Below are 21,453 nucleotides of genomic sequence, written 5' to 3' on the forward strand. Positions count from 1 at the left end.
CAGAGCTGAACCATGGCAACCAGACACACAACAAAGTTTCTCCAAGCAGGCGGACGGGTAGGCAGGCAGCCTCTCACTCAACCCGGGTCCTCCTGGTTAGACAAAAAAAACAGCTTCAACACAGCTCCCTGCACATCAATTATCAGGAGAGTCCATTAGATTTTCTTTTTAATGTTTAATGCATTTGTGTAGCAAAGTTAAAGATCTGACTATTAGTTTGTCTGCTTTTAGTAACCTGGAAATACCTGTAACTCTTTCCTTTTTCAAGGTGTAAAATCAGAGCATTGTGTGTGTAAGTGAACATAAAGGAAGCTGCTTCAACACTGATATCCTGATTGTAAAGATTGTAAAGATACTATTTATTTTATCTCAACATTTGACGTCTAAACTACAAAAGTGAACAATGTGCTCAGAACGCAGAGTCTCCTCTTCTCTGAACACTTGCTGGAGGATCTTGTTACACGACAGCGTAAGTCTCAATCACATGATATGTTTTTGCTTCCTCTCTGCTCGTCCCCATGGCAACCGTGTTTACAGTTGCCCCCAGCAACAGGTCAAACACGGAGCTCCAAAACAAAAGGAAGAATTCCCCATTCCCTCCAAACAAGCACTTTGTGCCTTCATATTCCCTCCAAACAAGTGTGTCCGGCCTCACAGCTTTTTATCCACGCAGGAAAATCTACTTAACATGCGGAAAAACGAGGGAAAAGTGTGGAGAACGCTATCGCTGACAGAGGTGCGGCTTCCTCAGTCTAACCCCTCTGATGTTCTCTGCAGTCACAGAAACCAAAGCTGTGGTTTCAGATGTGATTTTTGTACCAAAATGCTTCACTAAGCTTCTATGACTTTAACTGAGCCTGGATTCCTGTTCTGTTAACATGAGATTAAGGGTTTATGTCCATGATTTAGAAGATCATTGAAAATGTATTTAGATTAACTGCACACACAGTGATGCATTTCACACATTTTTTTCTGCTGATTTTAAAAGGTTAAGGATGAGGAAAACCCAAAATATTCAGTATTGAGTTTTATATACAACTACAAAATCACATCAAAGTAATAAAAAAATAATTTTTAATTTAGAAATGTTATGGCCTATACAGTCATGGGAAGACTGCTGACTTGGCAGTTGTCCAGTAACAGTCATTGACAGCCTCCACAAGGAACACAGGTCACAAAATTTCCTTGCTAAAGACGCTGGTTGTTCCGTGTGCTGTATCCAAGCATATTAATGGAAAGTTGAGTGGAAGGAAAAGGTTTAGGAGAGAAAGGTTCACAGGCAGTCTGGAGTAGATTGGGAAGCAAAGCTAAGAAATGGGCATTGACTGTCTCGTTCCTTGTGTTAAGCCAATTCTGAACCAGGGACAATGTCAGAGGAGTCTTGCGTGGGCTAAGACGCGATTGGAACAAGAGTGGAGAGGCCAGTGTATGGTTTACACAGTCAGAAATGATTTGGGGAGCCATGTCATCTTCTCGTGTTAATCCACTGTGCCCAGCCATTTACCAGTGAACTGTAAAGCACTTCATGCTTCCCTATGCTGACACAGTTATGAAGATGTTGATTTTATTTTCCAGCAGGACTTGGTTTCTGACCATTTTACCAACACCTGCTTTAATGACCATGGCATCAGTGTGCCTGATTGGCCAACAAACTCGTCTGACGTAAACCCCATGAAGAACCTGTTATCAAGTATTATCAAGAGGAAGATGAAAGACACCAAACCCAACAATGAAGATGAGCTGAAAGCAGATAAAGCAAACTCGGCTTCCTTAACAACTCACAGGCTGATCGCCTCCATGCCATGCCGCATTGATGCAGTAATTAATGCAAAAAGAGCCTTGACCTCGTATTGAGCGCATATACTGTACAGTGCATGGATGTAGTATTTCGTTTTTTATCAGTCGTATGTAATATTCTACATTTCTGTTGAATTGATTTTTGAGTTGTCATTTACTGTAAGCCATAATTATTCAAACTAACAGAATGCTAATCCTAATCCTAACAACTTGTTTCTTGTGCTGCAAAATTATGTCAAAAGATTACAAAAAAAAAAACTAAATGCTGAAACATTAGTCCACAGGAGCTGCAAGAGTGACAGAAATGTGACGGTGGACAAAGACAGGAGTCTGTCCACCCGTCCACAGACACGGCCGCACAAAGGCCCGAGGGGAGGCCGCCACAAAGACACCGAGATGTCCACCCAGCGCGCTGAAAGGTTAATTGGCGTGCCTTGAAAGCTGAACAGAGATGAAAAGACGGCTGGAACAAAGGAGGTTTGCAGAGAAGCTGGACAAGGGGAGGGAAGGGATAATATGATAAACCCAGAGCTTTCCATCTTCAGCCTGCACAAGTGATCTGTTCTATCAGGGAACTGAACTACACTGCAGAGTTTAAAATATGGCTGTGAAACACACGATTTCTTAAGAACTATTTCATCATTTATCAGATTTACTGTTTAGAAAGAAGACACCTTTTGACTGCTGCTGGGTTTGCCAACATTAGGACATCAGGAAGGAATTTACAACTGTTTCTTTATTTCTCACCGTAAACAGATGACTTGGTCTCTGTGGTGTCATTCGGAAATTTTTATTAAAAACCCAATTTGAATATATTTGGTATATTCAAGCTTGATTATGATCCTATTGAAGCACAGGGTTCACTATATGATAAACTGAAGCCAGGGAGCCACGAGCAACAAAACGAAAACACAAGCCTCTGCTTAACACATATAGGTGCATCTCAATAAATGAAAAAATGAAAAGTTCATTCGTTTTAGTAATGTCTATGTGCTGAAATGTTGGCATGTCTTTGGTTCGCTTCACAATCCTCTCACTCATGGTGTCTGTGCACCTTTTCCTCCCACTTAACTTTCCGTTAATGTTCTTGGATACAGCCCTCTCCGAGTAGCTGTAACAGTCAAATTACCAGTCTTTCCAATATTATATAGGCCATAACATGACCAAAAAACAACAACTATAACAACAAAAATCTATTTTTTTGGTCTGGAAAAATGTCTTTTGGGTTTTCATGATCTGTCAGCCATGACCACAACCATTAACATATATAAACAATTTAAATATATCCCTCTGTGGGTAATAAATCTGTAATAAATATGTAACTGATGCCAGTTTTTGAACTGAATTACTGAAATTAATTAACTTGCAATGATATTGTAATTTATTAAGAAAGCACATGAACCAGATAAGAGATTTGCAGAAATGTAGCTCACCTCACAGTGGCCTCTGTAGAGTGTTTGCAGCTTCTTAATATCACTCATGCTCATGCGCTCAGGAAGAGGCTGCGTGCCCAGGTCCGGAGATGGAAACGGAGGTAAGGAGTGAGACGTATCTTTGAAAAGGAAATGGATGAGTGTTTATCTACAAAGCCACAACCTCAAGGCAAGCAAGACAGAATCTATAGGAATCTGCTGTGATGACAGCTCATGTCGTGTTTCCTACCAAATGCCTTCAAATGTAATTCAAAAATATCAAGGTCAGAGAAAAAATGTAAACAAAGGAAACTTTAGAGGCAGCTTCTGTGTTTACCGATGTACTGCTGGTGGTGTTGGCTTTGAGCAGCCACCGACTGCTCTGGAGTGCTGCTGCAGTGCTGGGAGCTCCCACACAGGCTGTCAGACATGCTATCCACCTTCTGCAGAGGCTTAAACCTGCACACACATGTGAGAACGAGACATGCATGTTGGCTCTGTAAAATAATTATTTTATTTTACCCTCACAGATACATAACATACAGTGGTGTGAACCAGTTGTTGCCTCCCTACAGATTTCTTCTGTTTTTGTCACATGATGTTTCAGATTGTCAAACACATTTTAATATTGGATAGACAGCGTAAGTAAAGACAAAAAGCAGAATTCAAATGACATTTTCATTCATTAAGGGAAAAAGCTATCCAAACCAGTCAGGTCTTCTGGAAAAAAGTAAGTACTCTCCTTGTTAAATGATGAATTAACTGGGATAAAACTACATTTTTTAGAAAGCTGAGCTTAATTTCACAAGCCAAACCCAGGCCTAAATATTATCCTGACCTGCAGATATTATGAATAATTTAAATAGAACCTCTCTGACGGCTGAAAGATCTCAAAGAGCAACACATCATCTTAAACAATTCAAAAACAGTGCCAGCAAACCAACGTTGGAGCCATGATCAAGAACTGGAGAAAACATGCAGCAGTGGTGAACCCTCCAAATTACCTTAAAAGCACATCGAAGATTCAACCAGGTCACAAAACAACCCAGAACAACATCTGAAGCACTGCAGGCCTCACCTGCCTCAGTTGGGTTCAGTGTTTAAGATTTAACAAGAAAGAGAGGATGGGGAAAATAGCCTCCATGTGAGAGTTCCAAGGGCAAAACCATTGCTGACCAAAACGAACATCTCACATTTGCCCAAAAACATCCCGATGAACTCCAAGATCTTTGGGAATATATTCTGTGGACTGCAAAGGCTAAAGTGGACCTTCCTGGAAGGTGTGGATCATGTTACATCTGACCTAAAACTAACAGCATTTCAGAAACACACCATCATATTGAGTCAAACATGGTGGTGGTAGTGTGAGGGTTTGGGGCTGCTTTGCTTCCTCAAAACCTGCATGATTTGCCTGATTGATGGAATCTTTCATTCTTCTCTACCAGAACATCCTGCAGAAAAATCTCCTGCCATCACTATAGGATCTAAACCCCAAACACACTTTGGTAACGTAGCAGAACTATGATCCAAAGTATACCAGCAGGGTCACCTCTGAATGACTCAAAAACAAGAAGTTTTGGAGTGGCCTAGACAAAGTCTGGTCTTAAATTTAATTCAGATACTTATGACCTTAAACATGCCGTTCAGACTTTAAAACCCTTCAACGTTTCTGAATTAAAACATTTCTGCAAAGGAGAGTGGGTCAAAATTCCTCTGTGGTGATGTTAGCCAGTTGGCACGACTAGTTATTAGGTTTACGGGGTGCGGTTGGTTTGGATTGTTTTTTTCCCCTCCAAGAATGAAATCATCATTTAAAAACAGCTTTTTGGATTTTCTCAGGTTATCTCTTCAATAAAATGCATCTGAAACTTTTAAGTGTGACAAAAAGCAAAAAAACAAAGGATAATGTGTAAGGGGGTAAAAACTTTTTCACAGCACTGTAGCTTATTATCTGGAGCTCAGGTTCAAATCTAATGTAGCCCAGAGCATCAGGGTAGTAAACCTGACGGCCCTCAGAGAAGAAGAGAGAGAAAAAGGCTCAGGCAGAGAGCAGCAGGCCAAATTAAATGACTTTTCTTATAAACATTGATTTAGAAAGAAATTTGTAAAATACAAGAAATATGTATGTACATTTCTTTTGCTTTTTCATTAAAAAAATGTTATAAATGAAGAAATCTTTGCAAAAATAAAAGTTTGAATGCTATAAATTACATTTAATATCAATTAATTCAATTCAATTCAGTTTATTTCTATAGCGCCAATTCACAACAAATGTCATCTGAAGGCTCTTCACAAAGTCAGGTTCATACATTCCAATTAATACTAATCATTGAACAATGCAGTCAGACTCAGTTATTTATTCAAATTGGATAAAAAGTTTTTCTGTCTAAGGAAACCCAGCAGATTGATTATTTATTTGACTTAAAATGGTATATTTATATAACTGTCAAACGTATATATTTCTCGGTATAAAGCATTGTTTTCTGAATCCTATTGTTACACATTCAGTCGTTCCTCTATCGTCTGTTCATATTAGAAAAAAATCATATGTAAAAATCTGTCAATGAGGAACAGGGGGATGCAGATCAGTTTAAATTTTAGCTCCAAATAAAATGAAATGAAATCATTTTCGCCTAAGTGCATCTCTTTCTCTCATTTAACCGTTTCGTTTTTTGGACAAATCATTTTCTAGTCCCACTATTTCAGTCGAATATGGAAACATATAATTGTTCCCAGTGGCAGAAAGTAACAAGTTCCATTTAAAGAAAGTAGTGAACAGACATATTAGTTTCACTGAACTTTTTTAATTTATGCAAGTTAATATTTATATTCACAACAGTTTATCATGTTACAACCACTGAGTTTGATATATTTTATTGGGATTTTATGTCATAAATCATCACAAAGGAGGTCATTGTTTGGTGAGGTGGTGCGGGGAGAAACAATTACAGCCAACCATAGATAACACCAAGAAAATGGTGCTCAGTTTTAGCCACAAGAAGACCATGCTTGCTGCCAATCTCCATCGGAGGGGCGGATGTGGAGCAAGTAACGTCATACAAGTATCTCTGTCTTACCCTCAACTGTAAACTACAGTGGACCACGAACACAGAGGTACTGTACAAAAAGGGCATGAGTAGACTCACAGAATAAATAAACTCATAAAAAAAGGCTGGGTCCGTCGTTGGGACCAGGGTGGCTCCATTGGATGAGGTGGTGAGAGACAGGATGTTGGGGAAGACCAGAGCCATTATGAACAATGTCTCTCACCACCTTTACAGCACAGTAGATGGCCTAAGGAGTACACACAGCCAAAGATTACTGCAGCCTCGATGTGTTAAAGAGCGCTACAACACACCTTTTCTGCCTGAGGCTGTCAGACATTTTAACCTACATGTAGCCTCCAGAACTGACTGTAATAGAAAAATTCAATTTCATATATTTCATTGAGTGATGTGTGTGTGTGTGTCTCCTAGACCTTTATTGGTGTATATTGTTTGTTTTTATTGTTGTGTTTTATGCTGGGATAAATGAATTTCCATTTTAGGGATCAATAAAGTTTTAATCAATCAATCAATAATTAATTATGTTAAGTATGGTCTGTAAAATGTCTGGTCTAACAATGTGTCAAAATTCATTAATCATAAATACTTTAGTCACATGATACTGTTAATTTTTGTTATTTATATGTCAATAACACAGCTATAAAACTGTGTACATATACAATATTTAAAATGTTGACTTTCAAAGCACCTAAAACAAAACATCACCAAACAAAAAATTAAATTCAACGCATTTAACTAAATGGCAACGATCTGAATGTTGAAACATTTTAATCCCAGATCTCCCAGAACAAAAAGGAAGTAATCTGCTCATTGCATTTTGGCCCACGTTCAGAAAAGTCTGACCTCTGTTTCTGGTGCACAGGCTGCTGCCTCATTGCCATGTACTGGGTGTCCTCCTGCAGCCGATTCAGTGGAGAGTCTGGTTTCACCCGGATGCCATAGTAATGATATTTGGAGTTGCCTCTGAAAGACAAAAGCAAGAGAAGAGCCAGAAAGCAGTGAGAAAAAGCCTTGCCATCAGTGTAATTACTATCATTACTCTTCTCCTCCAGTCCCGCTCCGGTGTCTGTAAGCATTATCATATTCATCACATCTTGAAAAGTTATGCGATTACTGTTATAAGCGTCCACCTACCTGGTGCCGAGTCGCCGCGTCCTTAGGCCCATAAAGACCGAGCGGATAAGTTTCCCAAAGGATGCTGCGTTGACTGGATCCAGTTTCTGTTCCTGACAGTGCCTTAGGTAATGGTTATACAGGGAACACCGAGGCAGGCTGACTCCCTCCGCCGTCTCATAGTTGTCCAGCAGCCACTGAAGCTAAAAACATGGAGAAGAACATAGTCGCACAATCAGCGTTCCCAGGAGACAAACCTACTCTGTGATGGTCACCAGAGCAGCAGTGGAGAGGAGCAGGAGATCTTTTATCACATCAAAAGCCACATAACACACACATCACACTGCCTGTGATTCTTAAACATCAGGTAGGTAACTACACTCCATCTGTGACAATGTCCGTGTCCTTATTTCTTATCTAAGGCTGTAAATGACCAGAGCAATGAGATCATTGTTCAGTCAGAAAGATTTCCACATAAATGCTGCATCCTGAAGTGTTCGTGAGCTCCATAAACGGTGCAGTAATGCATCTTCTATTCGCAAATCATGTATAAAAGGAGGGAACTTTAAACACACAATGTGGACACATAATGTTGAGTCTCCAAGACTAAAACTGAGCTCAAAGTTGAAGGAAAGACATAAAATCCCATTTTTCCTGTTTTATTACAATTAAACTTGTAAATGCAAAAAATTAAAATGAAACCTTTAAAAGTCAATGATAAAAAAAGAGGTCAAACAAAATTGTTAACAAAAAATATATAAGAGAAATCTTTCAATCTGAGAATAAGAAATTAAAATCTAAATGTTACGAATACAAATGTAATTTGTAAATGAGATTTTAGCAATTTTGAAATGTGCTAAATCTGAGTGTAACATGTCGTTAGTCTTCCTCTCCTCTCTTTTAATTTAAACATTTTTCCTCTACTCCACAACACAAGCATCTTCCTGTAGCAACTCCATTAAAAACTATTTCTCAGTAAAAGTCTGGATTTTTACAGTCCTAATAAAAAACCTGAACAGCTGTCCTTTCAGGTTTTCTAGCTGGAGAAAAGAAATTAGGATGTTGGATCTGTCCGATATGCAACCAAAAAAAACGTCCAAACAATAAAAACTGATAAAACTTTTGGGCACCAAGGTTTTCCACAAAAGCTCAGAGAACAGAAGGCTTAAGACCATCTGCAAATTTATTTCTTGAATTTTGTTGGACTTCTCGCAATCAATATTCCATTAAATGCATACAAACACTCCTCTAGAAAGCACAAGAAAAAACATTAAATTGTGAACATTTTTTAGGACATTTAATATTTAGAGTATCTGCTGTTATTCCATTGTTGTGTACTATTTAGTTTTGTCTTGTTTTATTAGTTTTTATCTGGGATGTGATTATCTGGGAAGTTTCATTCTGCCTTAGGCCTCACAATAATCCTAATCTTTCTCTGTTGTTCTGTTTTGCCATTAATACATAAATAAAACTAAAATGACTTCCAACATAACTGAGAATAAACTCCATTATACTGTTCAGCGAGACTTTGCTGCTTTAGCTCCATGTCTGTCTGCATGGTGTGCTCAGATACCCCCAGATAAATGTCTGTGCACAGCAGAAAGCAGCTGAAACACCAGTCATCAACATTTAATTCAAACAAAGCATTCTGTTTAGAGCCGCGGATACGTTTCTTTCTGCAAGTTTTGTCTGTGCAAGATTAACTTGGACCACTTTGAAATATGCTAGGAGGCGAACTGTCAACGACCCAAATCCAAACAGAGAGTAAACACCCCAACATTAACCTTGTACTTGTCGTGAAAACATCATCAGAAGAAGCAGGGCATGAGATTGTAGCTGTATGAGACACATACTGTATATTGTTTTCAGTAATATCAAAAATTCTTATTTAAATGAGACAGTTGAAGCTATTGAGTATTTCCCTTACTAGAGCGCATGTGTATTCTAAGGTATACATACAGTTCAGCTGGTGGATGTTATGCTGCTGCTGCTGAGCGAAGTCTAAAAAAGCAGAGCCTGATGAAACTGTTAACCCAACACACCCCAAAGCTGTCAGCTTGTCAGCTACAAACTGCTAGAAGATGACACTGTCTTCTCCAGAGCTGGTAGCATGACACAAGTCATACAGTGTAAACGGCAATTCTACCAAATACTAAGTAAATGCATCTAATCTTAGAATTTGAAGACAATTCAATGAATTCAGTTTAGCTTATTTATATAGCGCCAATTCACAACAAATGCCATCTGAAGACAAACGTCGTGTCAATCCAATGATACAGACAGATTCCACATCAATTACATTCATTCTCATTTGATCCTAGTTTTCAAACAATACAGTCAAGTATCAGTTTAACCCAGCTGACTGCATGGAGTCACTGACCTGCAGCACTCCTATAAATTCTCTCAGTATTCTGGCATTTAGCAAATAAATATTATTTTGGGAATCTTTTATAGAAAAGGTTTAGTCTTACTTAGTATCTGGGAGTGACCAAAAAAAAAAAAAAGAATCAGGAAATCAGTAGATGAGGAGCCAGGCGTTTATGCCTCACCAAATCAGCTGCAGATGTAATAACTCAACACACAACTTAAAATGGGAACTTTGGTTCTGTAATCTCGCTATACAGTAGATCCAAATATGTAACTTACTTTTTCTTTCTAATAAAAACATAAAAAAACAGCCAGCTAACAAAGGCCGAATCATTCTTTTTACAAAAGCAAGAAAAACAAATCATCAGCATTAGCTCATGCAGAGTATCAGTGTAATCGTCTGGAATCAATATATGAGGGAAAAGTGACAGAGTTTAGATCAAGGATGAAAACAAAATAAAATCATTTTGGATAGGGAAAGTAAGTTAGCAGCAAAAAGAGTGTTTTACTGAGCAAACAAGCAGAACACAGAGTCCACAGATTCAGCCATAACTTTCTGGGGTTTTTACATAGAAAGTTCCTGTTTGACTTACATGGCTGTTGAGCAGGCTGCTTTTGTGACTCGCAATTCCTTCAGACTTTTGGAGGTTTTCAATCGCCATTTCAAGCTGAAGAAAGAAGCATGCAAAACAGAAAAAAGCAGAGGACACAGAAGGGGAGGAGGAAGAACAGAAAGAGAAAAAAAGGAAAAGAAATAAGCAGGGGTATAAACATTGGGGAGGAAAAGAGAAAAGGGAAATAAGACTGTTAGCAAGCAGCAGGATCTCAGCATTTCCATTAAAATCAGTCAGTGTTGCAGCCAAATTCATTATTGGCTGACAAAAGCATGCAAATCAAGGGACTCATAGGGATAAGCTGCCTAGTGAAGGCCCGGGATCTGACACACTAAAGTATGCAAATAAGAACAACAAACAGGGTCACAGGTCATATCAAGACCTGGGAAACAGTGTCAACAAAGTCAATCATCCCAGAGTTTGTCAAACTTCAAAAAACATTTGCAAAACAGAAATGGTACATAAGGTAAGAACTACTTTGACAAAATCGAGTACAAAATAAAGGCTACATTAATTCTAACACTTTATAGGAGAAAAACAGAATTATTGGAATGTGATTTAATGTTTAACTGAATGACTGAAACAGGGACATTTGGTGGAGGTATGGAAGAAAATCAATCACAACTGATGCCAAACTTCAGACTTAAGAGAAGGAAAAAGAAGCAGGCAGTGATCCAAGCTTTGAGAGAGCTCCAGAGGGCTCTTGGCCAAATGGTAATAAGCCCCAGGGGTTTCTTTGTTCCAGGGGGCGCTCAAGTGCCTGTGAAAACTCCAAAAACAAGGCAGCGCTGAAGTATTTAAGGCAACGTCCCACTTCGACAGGCTTGAGGCCTAGCACCACTTTGCTCTCAGTGTGTGTTCATACAAAAGTACAACAACTCAAATCAGGTTGTGGACTCCTGGCATAAAGGAATATTAGTCAGGACACAGGTACTGACTGCTAAGCCCATAGAATCCATAGAAATCTATAACTTTCACAGATCCACAGGACCAACAGGAGTCATGCTCACCATGGCTGAGGAGGAGCGAGATGAGTGTGAGATATGGTTGCGGTTTCCTTCCATTCCACCGCTGTGGAGAAGGTAGGTGCTGCCACTGGAAATGATGTGGCTGCTGCCCACGTCCATGGCAATACCCACCATGCCATGAGGGGGCACGCCACTGCTGGCGGAGGAGACCACCGTGGTGACGTGGGTTCCACCTGCCTGAGAATCAAAGTAGGTCCCGCCGCTGCTTTGTCCGTACAGCTGAGAGTCAGGGTTGTAGGAGTAGGCTGTTCGGCTGGAGACAGATCACTGCGGTTAGCATGAAGTGGGTGTTTAGGTACATTTTCCTTTAAACATGATTAAAATACAATGTGCCTTGTCTGAGAGGAAGTTTGTGGTAAAGTAGAGACGCACCGAGACATCCGCTGTTGACCAGAACGGTCTGATTTTCAGCTTGATAAGCCCCTGATTAGTCAGAAACACGATGAGTGAAAGCATTATACCTGAGGTCTACTAGATCACACTATCAAAAACACACAGCTGCACAATATATAGCATCATAATAACTCTCCCTTTATCAATGTGTTAAGTAGCGCAATCACCAAGGACTGCTTGGATGTAATATCTTGTAGGGTATTATAGTAGTGCCATGTATGTTGGCCTGTTAGATGGAGTTTTTCCACCCTCGATGCAAACACCTGATGTTAATTCTTAGTGGCCGAACTGGTAAAGCTCACCAAGAGAAAAGAGGAGACTGGATACTCATAATCAGTATTGTCACTACAATATTCAGCAGTAGTATCGCATTTACATGTTTTCCCTGATATGCAGCTCTACTCTTCAGTGTGGCCGCCGTTCGAGTGAAGAAGAATCAATATTTTCAGCATCAGTGAGATATTTAAAAAATAAGTTAGAGGAAGCACAAAGGAGCAGAACAAATCTTATATAAAATGTCAAAACATGCCCGTGGTTCATTCAAGCTTTAAGAGTTTTATGCTAATTTTCCACGTCCATCCTTTACGGAATATGATGGGTGTAGAAATGCAGGCGGCTTTAAAGAAATCCCATTGTTAATCAGAGTCTAAATTTTCTAGGAATGCACAAAGAAACAGTTTTAGTAATGCTAGCTGCAACCACCATGCTAAGTGCTAATAAATGGCACTAGAGAAAGTTGAAAAAGGGATCTCTGTAATTATTTTTAGCATTTTTAATTATTTTATGATGAACTATGATATAAGAATTAAGAAAAAAAATCCATAGCTTTAAAAAACCAGAGATTGGAAATCAACAACAAAATTCTGATCGATGCATCTCTAGTGTAAAACAGCAGGAATGCAGTGCTGTCGAGATATAATTGCGTTGACACGGACAACAGATTAACTGATGTCAGAATACTCGTTCTTATTGGAGTGACATTAAACATTCAAACTGCAAGAAAAAAATCAGCTGGGTTTTAATTAGCCTAAATGGCATTTTGATTGGAGCTCCTTTAGAAACAGTTGGTGACACAGTTAACATGATGAGACAACTGGTGTAGGAATCTTATCCGTCACCATGTTTTCAACACGCCACTTATTCATACATGATTCAAGAAGACTGCAATCACTGTGGCGATAACTGAGAGTGCAGCTTTGTGTCAGAATTTCAAAGAAATATCTGCAGGTTTTGTCAAATTCCATCAGGAGTGTTTTTTTTTTTATCACTTTAGCCTTCTTAACAGAAGAAGTACAACACCTTACTACCAAAGTGAAATTAAAGAACCGAACTTACATAGTTCCATTGGTATAAACAGCTTCTCCACTTTCTCCTACATATTGTACTTGGGATGGGTAGACATGTTGCACCTGCTGCTTGTACAAAGATACAGTACAAAAAGGGAGTTAAAACAGCTGTGAATAGGGAAAAAGCATAAATGCATGCAGGTGATGGCATAAAATACAGTGAAAAAATGTCCACCCCTTGGCTTATTTACATTTTGTCCAAGATGGACGTTGTTAAGTCAAAAAAGAAAAGCAATTAGCACTCCTGGTAAAGGTGTGTAAAAAAACTGAATCTTTTATTGCATTAGTATAATCACACGATGAAAAATGAAGAAAACGCCAACCTTTAATTTCAGTAAATGTATTAGTGGGAGGAAAAAACCTCAAATTGTTTTTTTTTTTACAAAAATCCCAGGTGCACAATAATTGACGGCCCTAAGAATCCACATAAAGTAGAACTAACTGGAACATTTTACACTTACAGTTGACAAGAGTGTACAGGATCCTACTTCCTGTTTCCCTCCAATATACGTATATATAATGTGACATGGAGTACCATTTCGCTTTGCCACTCTTCAAAACGGGAAAGAAAAGAAAACATGACATTCAAGTAAGGCAAATTGTGTGTCAGAGCAATGATTAAAACTGAAACGTTAATAAACAATGCTAGACATGAACCAAACTTCATCTTGCTTGCAAACACAGCGAGGAGGATGGTGAGGAAGGTAAAAAAAAAAAATCTCTAAAAGCTTACCATTAGGAAAATGCAGCAACGATTGAAGGGTCACCATATCTCCGTAATAACCTATCAACATGTCAACCAGTTTGGGAGCCATGCTCGATGGCCTACCATGCCTAGTATAAGGTATGGTGGAGAATCTGTGGGGCTTTGGGCCAGCTTCGCTTTCAATTAGGACATTATATATAAAATATGATACACACTGGCAGAAAACTGAAAATGGGTCTTTCAGTTGGGTAATGATTCAAAACTTATGACTACATCAACAGAGAAATGGTTCACACAAACAAAATCAACAGTATTGAATGGCCATCTCAGGGTTCAGAACAAAATCCTACAGAAAACCTGTGGGGCAAGCTGAGGACATGACCCAGAAGACCCAGGACTCTGGACGAAGCAAAGAGGAATGGTCAAAGATTTCTTTCTCTCTTTGTGTGTTGCAACACTTTGAAACATTGTAGAAGACCAAGAGCAGTCCTGTAGGCAAAACTGAATTGTACAAAATAAAAATAAGAAAATGGAATCAAACGTGGCACCGGCGATTTCATAAATAAATAAATAATAAATAAATACATACAAATATTTGTTTGTCTGGGATTTTTTCCACCCCACTGAAAGTTTGTGCTTTTCTCAATTTTCCTGTAAGATTGTGTTACAGCAACACAAAATGGTTTTATTTTAAGAGTTTTTTACAAATCTTTACCTGGGGTGCCAATAGATGTGGATGCTGTTTATACTGAAAGGAAATTAGCAGTGAAGGAGATATGGAATTGGACAATTAAATTAAATTCATTATGACTGATGTATCCAATCTAAGAACAGAAATAAAAATGTAGGTTTATATGAAAACAAGGTTGAGATGATGTAGATACGCAACTAGAGATGTATGAACTACTGATGAATGAAAATGGAGAAAAAGTCATAACAAACGGTTGGGTTTTGGTTCAAGCCTTCAGGAATGCCATTCTGCTGCAGGTTTACACAATGCACGGAGTCCAACAAGTCAAACAAGACAAAACGGTCATCATTAGAAAGTCACGAGTCATATTATATAGTTAAGCCCAAAACCTTTACTTGCAATCAGAAAAAACATCTTGGTAAAAAGATTACTTTAAACCTACAACCCCAATTCTAATTAAGTCAGGACGTTGTCTAAAACGTAAATAACAACAGAATACAATGATTAGCAAATCCTGTTCAACTTATATTAATTGAATACACTATGAAGACAAGATATTTACTGGTAAAGTTTGTTTTTTGCAAATATTCACTCACTTTGAATTTGATGCTTGCAACACATTTCAAAATATCTGACACAGGGTCATGTTTACCACTGTGTTACATCACCTTTCCTTTTAACTACACTCAAGCGTTTGGGAACAGAGGACACCAATTGTTGAAGCTTTGTAGGTGGAATTATTTCCCATTGAAATTTTTACATATACACATATGGCTTTCGCTTTGCATGGTAGAGTTTTAACCTGCAGTAGTAGATGAGCTGATGAACTGTGTTAACCGACGATGGTTTTCTGAAGTGTTCCTGAGCCCATGTGATAATATCTGTACAGAATGATGTTGGTTTTTAATGCAGTGGCTCCTGAGGGATCAAAGATCACGGGCATTTAATGTTGCTTTTGTGGCCTTGTCGCTTACATGCAGAGATTTCTCCAAATTATCTGAATCTTTTGATGATATTATGGACTGCAGACTACATTCCTTGCAACGTTACATTGAGAAACGTTCTTAAACTGCTGGACTATTTGCTCACGCAGTTGTTCAAAAAGTGGTGAACCTTGCCCTACATTTTATTTGATTTACACAACCTGCCAACTGTATTGGATTTGGGGTTGTACATCTACCAGGCATTCAAATAATGTTAGACTAGACTGCACTTTTAACCATCTCAACATTATTTTAGTTGTAAACCTTTCAGTATTTGTTGCAATCTGAACTTCTCTTTTCCATATTTTTAGCAAGTGCATGTCGATGAATATGAGTCCTTCCTTTATGAGACAGACAGACCTGTGTGTGCTTCAAAAACAAGTCCCTTAGTCACACATCACATCGCTTTGTTTCTAACAGAATGAACTGTCATGAGGAAAAACAAAAAAGGAGCCTAAGGAGCGTGTTACCTCCCATCACATCAGGGGAAACAGCCTCGACTTGGCTGACTAAATTAAAATAGTAAAAATGCTTTTGGAAATCTTTAAAGCGGCCTGTAACAAGTCAAGGGGTGTCCAAATATTTTCAGAACACGGTACAGGTATGCACACTACTGTGTACCTGCTGGGGTACCCTGGATACTGACACTTGTCCTCCTTTCTGAGCTGAGCCTGTGGCTTGAACCAGCACCCTCTGTGTGAATATGAGACACAACTCGATTACATAGGTATGCATGTACTTGTATACACAAACACTCTAGTCTAAACATGCACAGGCCAAAACATCAGCAGACCTGTATTAAGAAAACACTGATTACTATGTGTTAAACGTTGGTTTCAGAAAAGATAATGTTAAAATTTCCTGAACTAACAGGAGCAGTTAAGACAGAGAAATGAGGGGACCAGCGGCATGGAAATGAGATGAGAAGTGTAGGTTTTATTTATGTGACATTCAAACGAATTTTTCTGCTATCAAGCTGCCCCTTTAACAAATTGATAGAAAAGACAGCTGTTAGTAACTTCGAAAAAGGTATAACTTTAAATTCTCGATGAACAACAAATCCAACAATTTAGACACCGCTTCTGTTGGAGTTACTTGTAAAGCTAATCTTTAATGCATTAAGAATTGACATAATTCACTGCACTGCCTTCTTTCCACATCATGCATAAGATTTACTATAAGCTCCTGACCAAAGGAAACTTTTCTTAACATGGATTAAGAAGTCCAATCATTCTAGGCTTTTTCCTGCTCTTATAAAAGCAGCAGGGTGGTGGTGCTTCCCTACCTGCTGGGAGGCTGGGACAGGCTGTACCACAGGAGCCGGGGCTGATGATGTCCGCAGTGTTGCCACACCAGTGGGGGTGTCCGACGCTGCCTCAGAGTTCTGCATGCTGGAAAAAGAAATATGGGCTAATTTGACATGGTCATTGGCGGATCAGTTAGAAACTGAAAAATCCAATCATTTTCCAATCAATAAATGCACAAGATGTAACCACTTCTAGGTGGTGAAAACAACGCTCTGTGTGGAAGTTGTTACTATTCTTTAGCAATTAAAGCAGGTGTTGACTGCCCTAAAAGCCACCAGACGTTACTAAAGAAGGTAATAAAATATATGAGAAAACAATGATAAAAAAGAAACACTCCACATAGCAATCTACAGCAACATCCCAACCATAGGGAGCTTTACTTGCACAATTCCTTTGCTGTGTCAACATTTTATATCTGGGTCTCCAAAAGTCTCTAATAACATCAAGTAAAGTCACTAGATTTGTTGTGAAAAAGATTAACTAGAGAGGTCTGAATATTATCTAAATATAGTTACAAGGTTAATTAAAGCTGCAAGCAGCATCGAAGGCCCTCGCACCTCAGCACAACTTTGCAGCGACCGCGGGAGCCTGGCATCGCCAGCTGCATGCCACCGAGGATGACACTGCTTCACTTCAACACGTCGCCACTAGGTGGCACTGTGAGCAACGTGTCATATGATCTTCAGTCATGCAGAGTTTTGGTCTGGCGAGAAGCATTCAAAATTTGGAGTAAATTGGACCTTCCAGATGGAAGCTGCACTCGTTTGTTAGTGGGTGGGGCTAAAACAACGTCATGAATTGCCAGTGCCAACATGTTCAGCATTGATCCCTGTTGATGTATACTACATTTCAAGTGGATCCGATGATGTAAGAGGGAGATAGAACAGTTGAAATGTCCTAGGGGGCGCTATTGACCCAAATTTCAATGTAATCCAATAGAGCTGTTTGGGGGCTGACAAAGATCAACCATATTCAGTTTGGAGTGAATCGGACCTTCAATATGGAAGCTGCACTCATTTGTTTATTAGTGGACGGGGCTAAAGTTATGTATTCAATTGACTGTGTCAACATGTCCATCATTAACTCATGATAATGTATACTACTTTTCAAGTGGATCCGATGATGTATGAGGGAGATCTAGCCCTTGAAATGTCCTAGGGGGCGATTTTGATCCAAATCCCAATGTAATCCAATACAGGTGTTTGGGGGCTGACAAAGATCAACCATATTCAGTTTGGAGTGAATAGGACCATGCGTATGTAATTTAGAGCCAAATGTATGGCCGTGGCGTGACATCAGAATTCGCCACGTCGTCATAGCCACACCCTCCAGCCAAACCAGTCAGTACTAGACACAAACTTAGACGATCATTTTATCTGTCACTTGGGGCAGTTTCATGTTGATTAGGTGGAGGGGATCAAACATGGACCACACTAAGTGAAACATTACACTTCCTGTTCTCATGGGGCGGGGCTTCGATGATGTCAGCATCTGATCAGTGAATATTGTTCAGGCCTAGAGGCAGATCAATCCCAGAAGGTTTCATGTGTCTGTGACTTTCCTTGTAGCAGCTATATCAATTTCATCTTTTATGGCAAGAAGTCATATTTTGAGGCGTGGCCACGCCCACACGCTTTCATGTATCAAAAAGCTTTTGATAACTTTTGATCCCCAATCCCTTAAGAGTATACTGAGTGATTTTGAAGTCTGTAAGTCAAAAGCTGTAGGAGGAGTTCGCTCAGATATGCGGGCTAGAAAGGGCAAATCCAGGATCAAAATGGCAACTTCAATCCAAAATGGCCGACTTCCTGTGGGGTTTGGACCAACGCTCCAAGAGACTTTTTTATAGGTCCTGAGAAGTTACATAGGTGCACCAAATTTCAGATTCCTCGGTCAAAGCATGGCTTGGGGCTGTTGTTTTTTAATTTTCTGGGCGCTGTGGACAAATTAGCCCACGCCCATCAAATATGTCATCAGATCTCTGTTGGGGACTGGACTAGGATCAATCACATTGAATTTGGTGCACATCAGATGATGTATGTGGAAATTAAAACCAAAAGTATGGCCATGGTGGTACGTCCAACTTCGCCCCGCCACCACGGCCACGCCCTTTAATGAAAAGTCACTGTGCTTCAAAAAAAGTTAGACCCACTAGTTATCAGTCACCTGACACAGTTTGAAGCAGATTGAGTGTAGACAGGCAGATAGCAACCTTTCCAAGTAAAAAAAGTGACTTCCTGTTCCCAGGAGGCGTGGCTTTGATGATGCCAGCATATGACCCCATAGGATCGTCGGGAACCCGAAGGACCTCCTTCATGCCAACTTTGGTGTGATTTGGCATTTCTTTGGGAAAGTTATTGCATTTTTTCAATTTGGGCGCGAACGCCATTTTCGTGCCCTGGCCAAGCCCCCTAAACATGGCCGAAAACTCACGATTTTGATAACTTTTAATCCTCCAGGCCTTAACTGCAAATTGACCAAATATGAAAGAGATAGCTCAAAATCCCTAGGAGGAGTTCATTAAAGTTCGAGGTGAGTAAAAGTGAAAAATGGCCAAAAATTGGCCTTTGACCCAAAATGGCCGACTTCCTGTGCGTTTTAGGGCATACTCTCCAAGAGACTTTTTTTCTTGGTTTGAGGAGCTCCATCAGTGTGCCAAATTTCAGATCTCTACGACTTCACACCGAACGCGGATTCTGCGGATATTTCGCATCATTTGTGTGCTTTTGCCCGCTTGACATTCCGCGTGAACTCTGTGTTGCCATTTGGCAACAAGCAGGAACGCTTCGCCGCATCATCAAATAGGAGGAGCTTCCATCTGCTGCCTGCTTGTTTCAACTGAACATGGCGGACATGGATTTCACGGATAATTACGGTGTTTTACCTGTGGAGAGCCAAAAAACGCCACCGACGTCTCTGGGTTCACCAGATTCTTCAGGGACGGGAACAGTTCGGAGATTACCACCACCTACTCCAGGAGCTGCGTCTGGATGAAGGTTGATTTCAGCGGTACTTCCGTCTATCCAGGACCCAGTTCGAAGATCTGCAGTCCCGCTTTGGGAGACGAATCGGCCTCCGGGACACCAACTACCGGCGCTATATCCAAGGTGCTGAATGCCTGTCCATCTGTCTTCGGTGAGTAAATAAATCTCAGCTCAGTAAAAAAAACGGCCGATTTTTAATGTCCACATCTCCTAAATATAAGATATATGTGCCTAAACATAACCAGGCCAGGTCCTTTCTGTACTTGTCTCGGTAAAAGTAATTAGTTGAGTCATACAACTCTGGCTTGCTGCACACCGCCACTATGATCAGGTCCTCCCTCTTCACTGACAACCGCTTCTTCTCCGCTGCGGTTTTGCGGTCACCCTACGTCACAGCCACATCCAGTCCCTGATTGATTGACGCGAGTTTAAGAAAAAGTTTTTTTCAAATCGTCCATCGCTCTCACTCTGCTCCCGCTTTGCTCAGCGCACCTTCCGCACCATGTCCTCCGTCTCCTTCGCACCGCGCCGCTCCTGAATGCGCCTCTACATAGGGATAACGTGTAAATTGGCCGCTCCTATCCTCAGAATCCGCCTTCAGTGTGAACGCACCATTACGGTTAGGCCTATCTCACGTTTGAGTGCGTGGCTAAGTGGGTTGGCCACACCCACTGACAACAACATTAAGGAACAAGAATTTCACACGGGGGACAATTTTGGGTGAAATCTTGTGAGTTTTGGTGCATGGCAAAATCCCCAAATTGACCCGCAAAGGCGTAGCAGAAAAAAGAAAGAAAGAAGAAATCATACGATTACAATAGGCCCTTGCAGCCTTCCTGCTCGGGCCTAAATAAAGTTGCAAGCAGCATTGGGCGGCCCTCGCAGCCCAGCCCTGCTTGGCTCGTGTAGCGACCGCGGGAGCCTAGCATCACCACCTCCACGCCACCGTCGAGCACGCTGCTCAGTTCTGCATGTTGCATCTAGGCGGCACTGAGCACCATCTTTCATACGATCTTCGGTCATGCAGAGTTCTGCAACGACGAGAAGCATTCTGAATTTGGCCAAAATCCGACCTTCCCGATGGTAGCTGGCTCCCTCCGGCAGGCTGTCTTCTGGCAGGCAGCGGCATGCTTCTGCCGGCCACAGCAACGAATTGAGCTCGGCCTTGCTGTCCCAGCGTCGCCCCACAGATAAAACTCCACCCCCTCATTTGAATATAAGAACATGAAATAAAAAGAGCTTAAAATGAAAAACGGGGTTAAAAAGTAAAAGTAACTTTACGTAAAGTAGCTTTACAAAATAAAACTACATTATGAAATAAATAAATAAATCTTTAAGTAAATTAAATAAATCTTGAAATGAATTAAATAAAACAAGATAAAAATTTATTTTAACATTATTTTGTTTTATTTCATGGGAATATTTATTTATTTCATGGAATATTTATTAATTATTTATCAATAGCAGTATTTATTGATTTAATTTTGAATGAAACAGCTCTCCATAGAGCAAATGTGCTTAGTTTAATCCTTTGAGCTATTTGTCTGTCATGGAATATGCAGGATTTGGAAATGTTGGCAATCTTTTGGAAATCTCAGAGTCAAGATAAGGATCTAGATTAGCTAAGAAACGCCGGTCCTCTGGTCC

At 40.0% G+C, this 21,453-nt stretch overlaps 1 protein-coding gene across 1 annotated transcript in view; it reads right to left on the reverse strand.

The window, feature by feature from the left end:
* The window catches only part of rfx2 (regulatory factor X, 2 (influences HLA class II expression)), a 44,259-nt gene that overhangs the window by 7,049 nt on the left and 15,757 nt on the right, over nt 1-21,453 (reverse strand). Inside the window, exons 2-10 of the mRNA XM_047375974.1 lie at nt 16,801-16,906; nt 16,137-16,208; nt 13,125-13,201; nt 11,379-11,649; nt 10,348-10,422; nt 7,409-7,590; nt 7,118-7,237; nt 3,547-3,668; nt 3,231-3,349 (exon numbers count right to left, since the gene is read on the reverse strand). Coding sequence (XP_047231930.1) covers nt 3,231-3,349; nt 3,547-3,668; nt 7,118-7,237; nt 7,409-7,590; nt 10,348-10,422; nt 11,379-11,649; nt 13,125-13,201; nt 16,137-16,208; nt 16,801-16,905 — 1,143 coding nt within the window. The 5' untranslated portion in view covers nt 16,906. The remainder of the gene's footprint in view (nt 1-3,230; nt 3,350-3,546; nt 3,669-7,117; nt 7,238-7,408; nt 7,591-10,347; nt 10,423-11,378; nt 11,650-13,124; nt 13,202-16,136; nt 16,209-16,800; nt 16,907-21,453) is intronic.

This window comes from Girardinichthys multiradiatus, chromosome 9 (genome assembly GCF_021462225.1).
Source record: "Girardinichthys multiradiatus isolate DD_20200921_A chromosome 9, DD_fGirMul_XY1, whole genome shotgun sequence".
NCBI lineage: Eukaryota > Metazoa > Chordata > Actinopteri > Cyprinodontiformes > Goodeidae > Girardinichthys > Girardinichthys multiradiatus.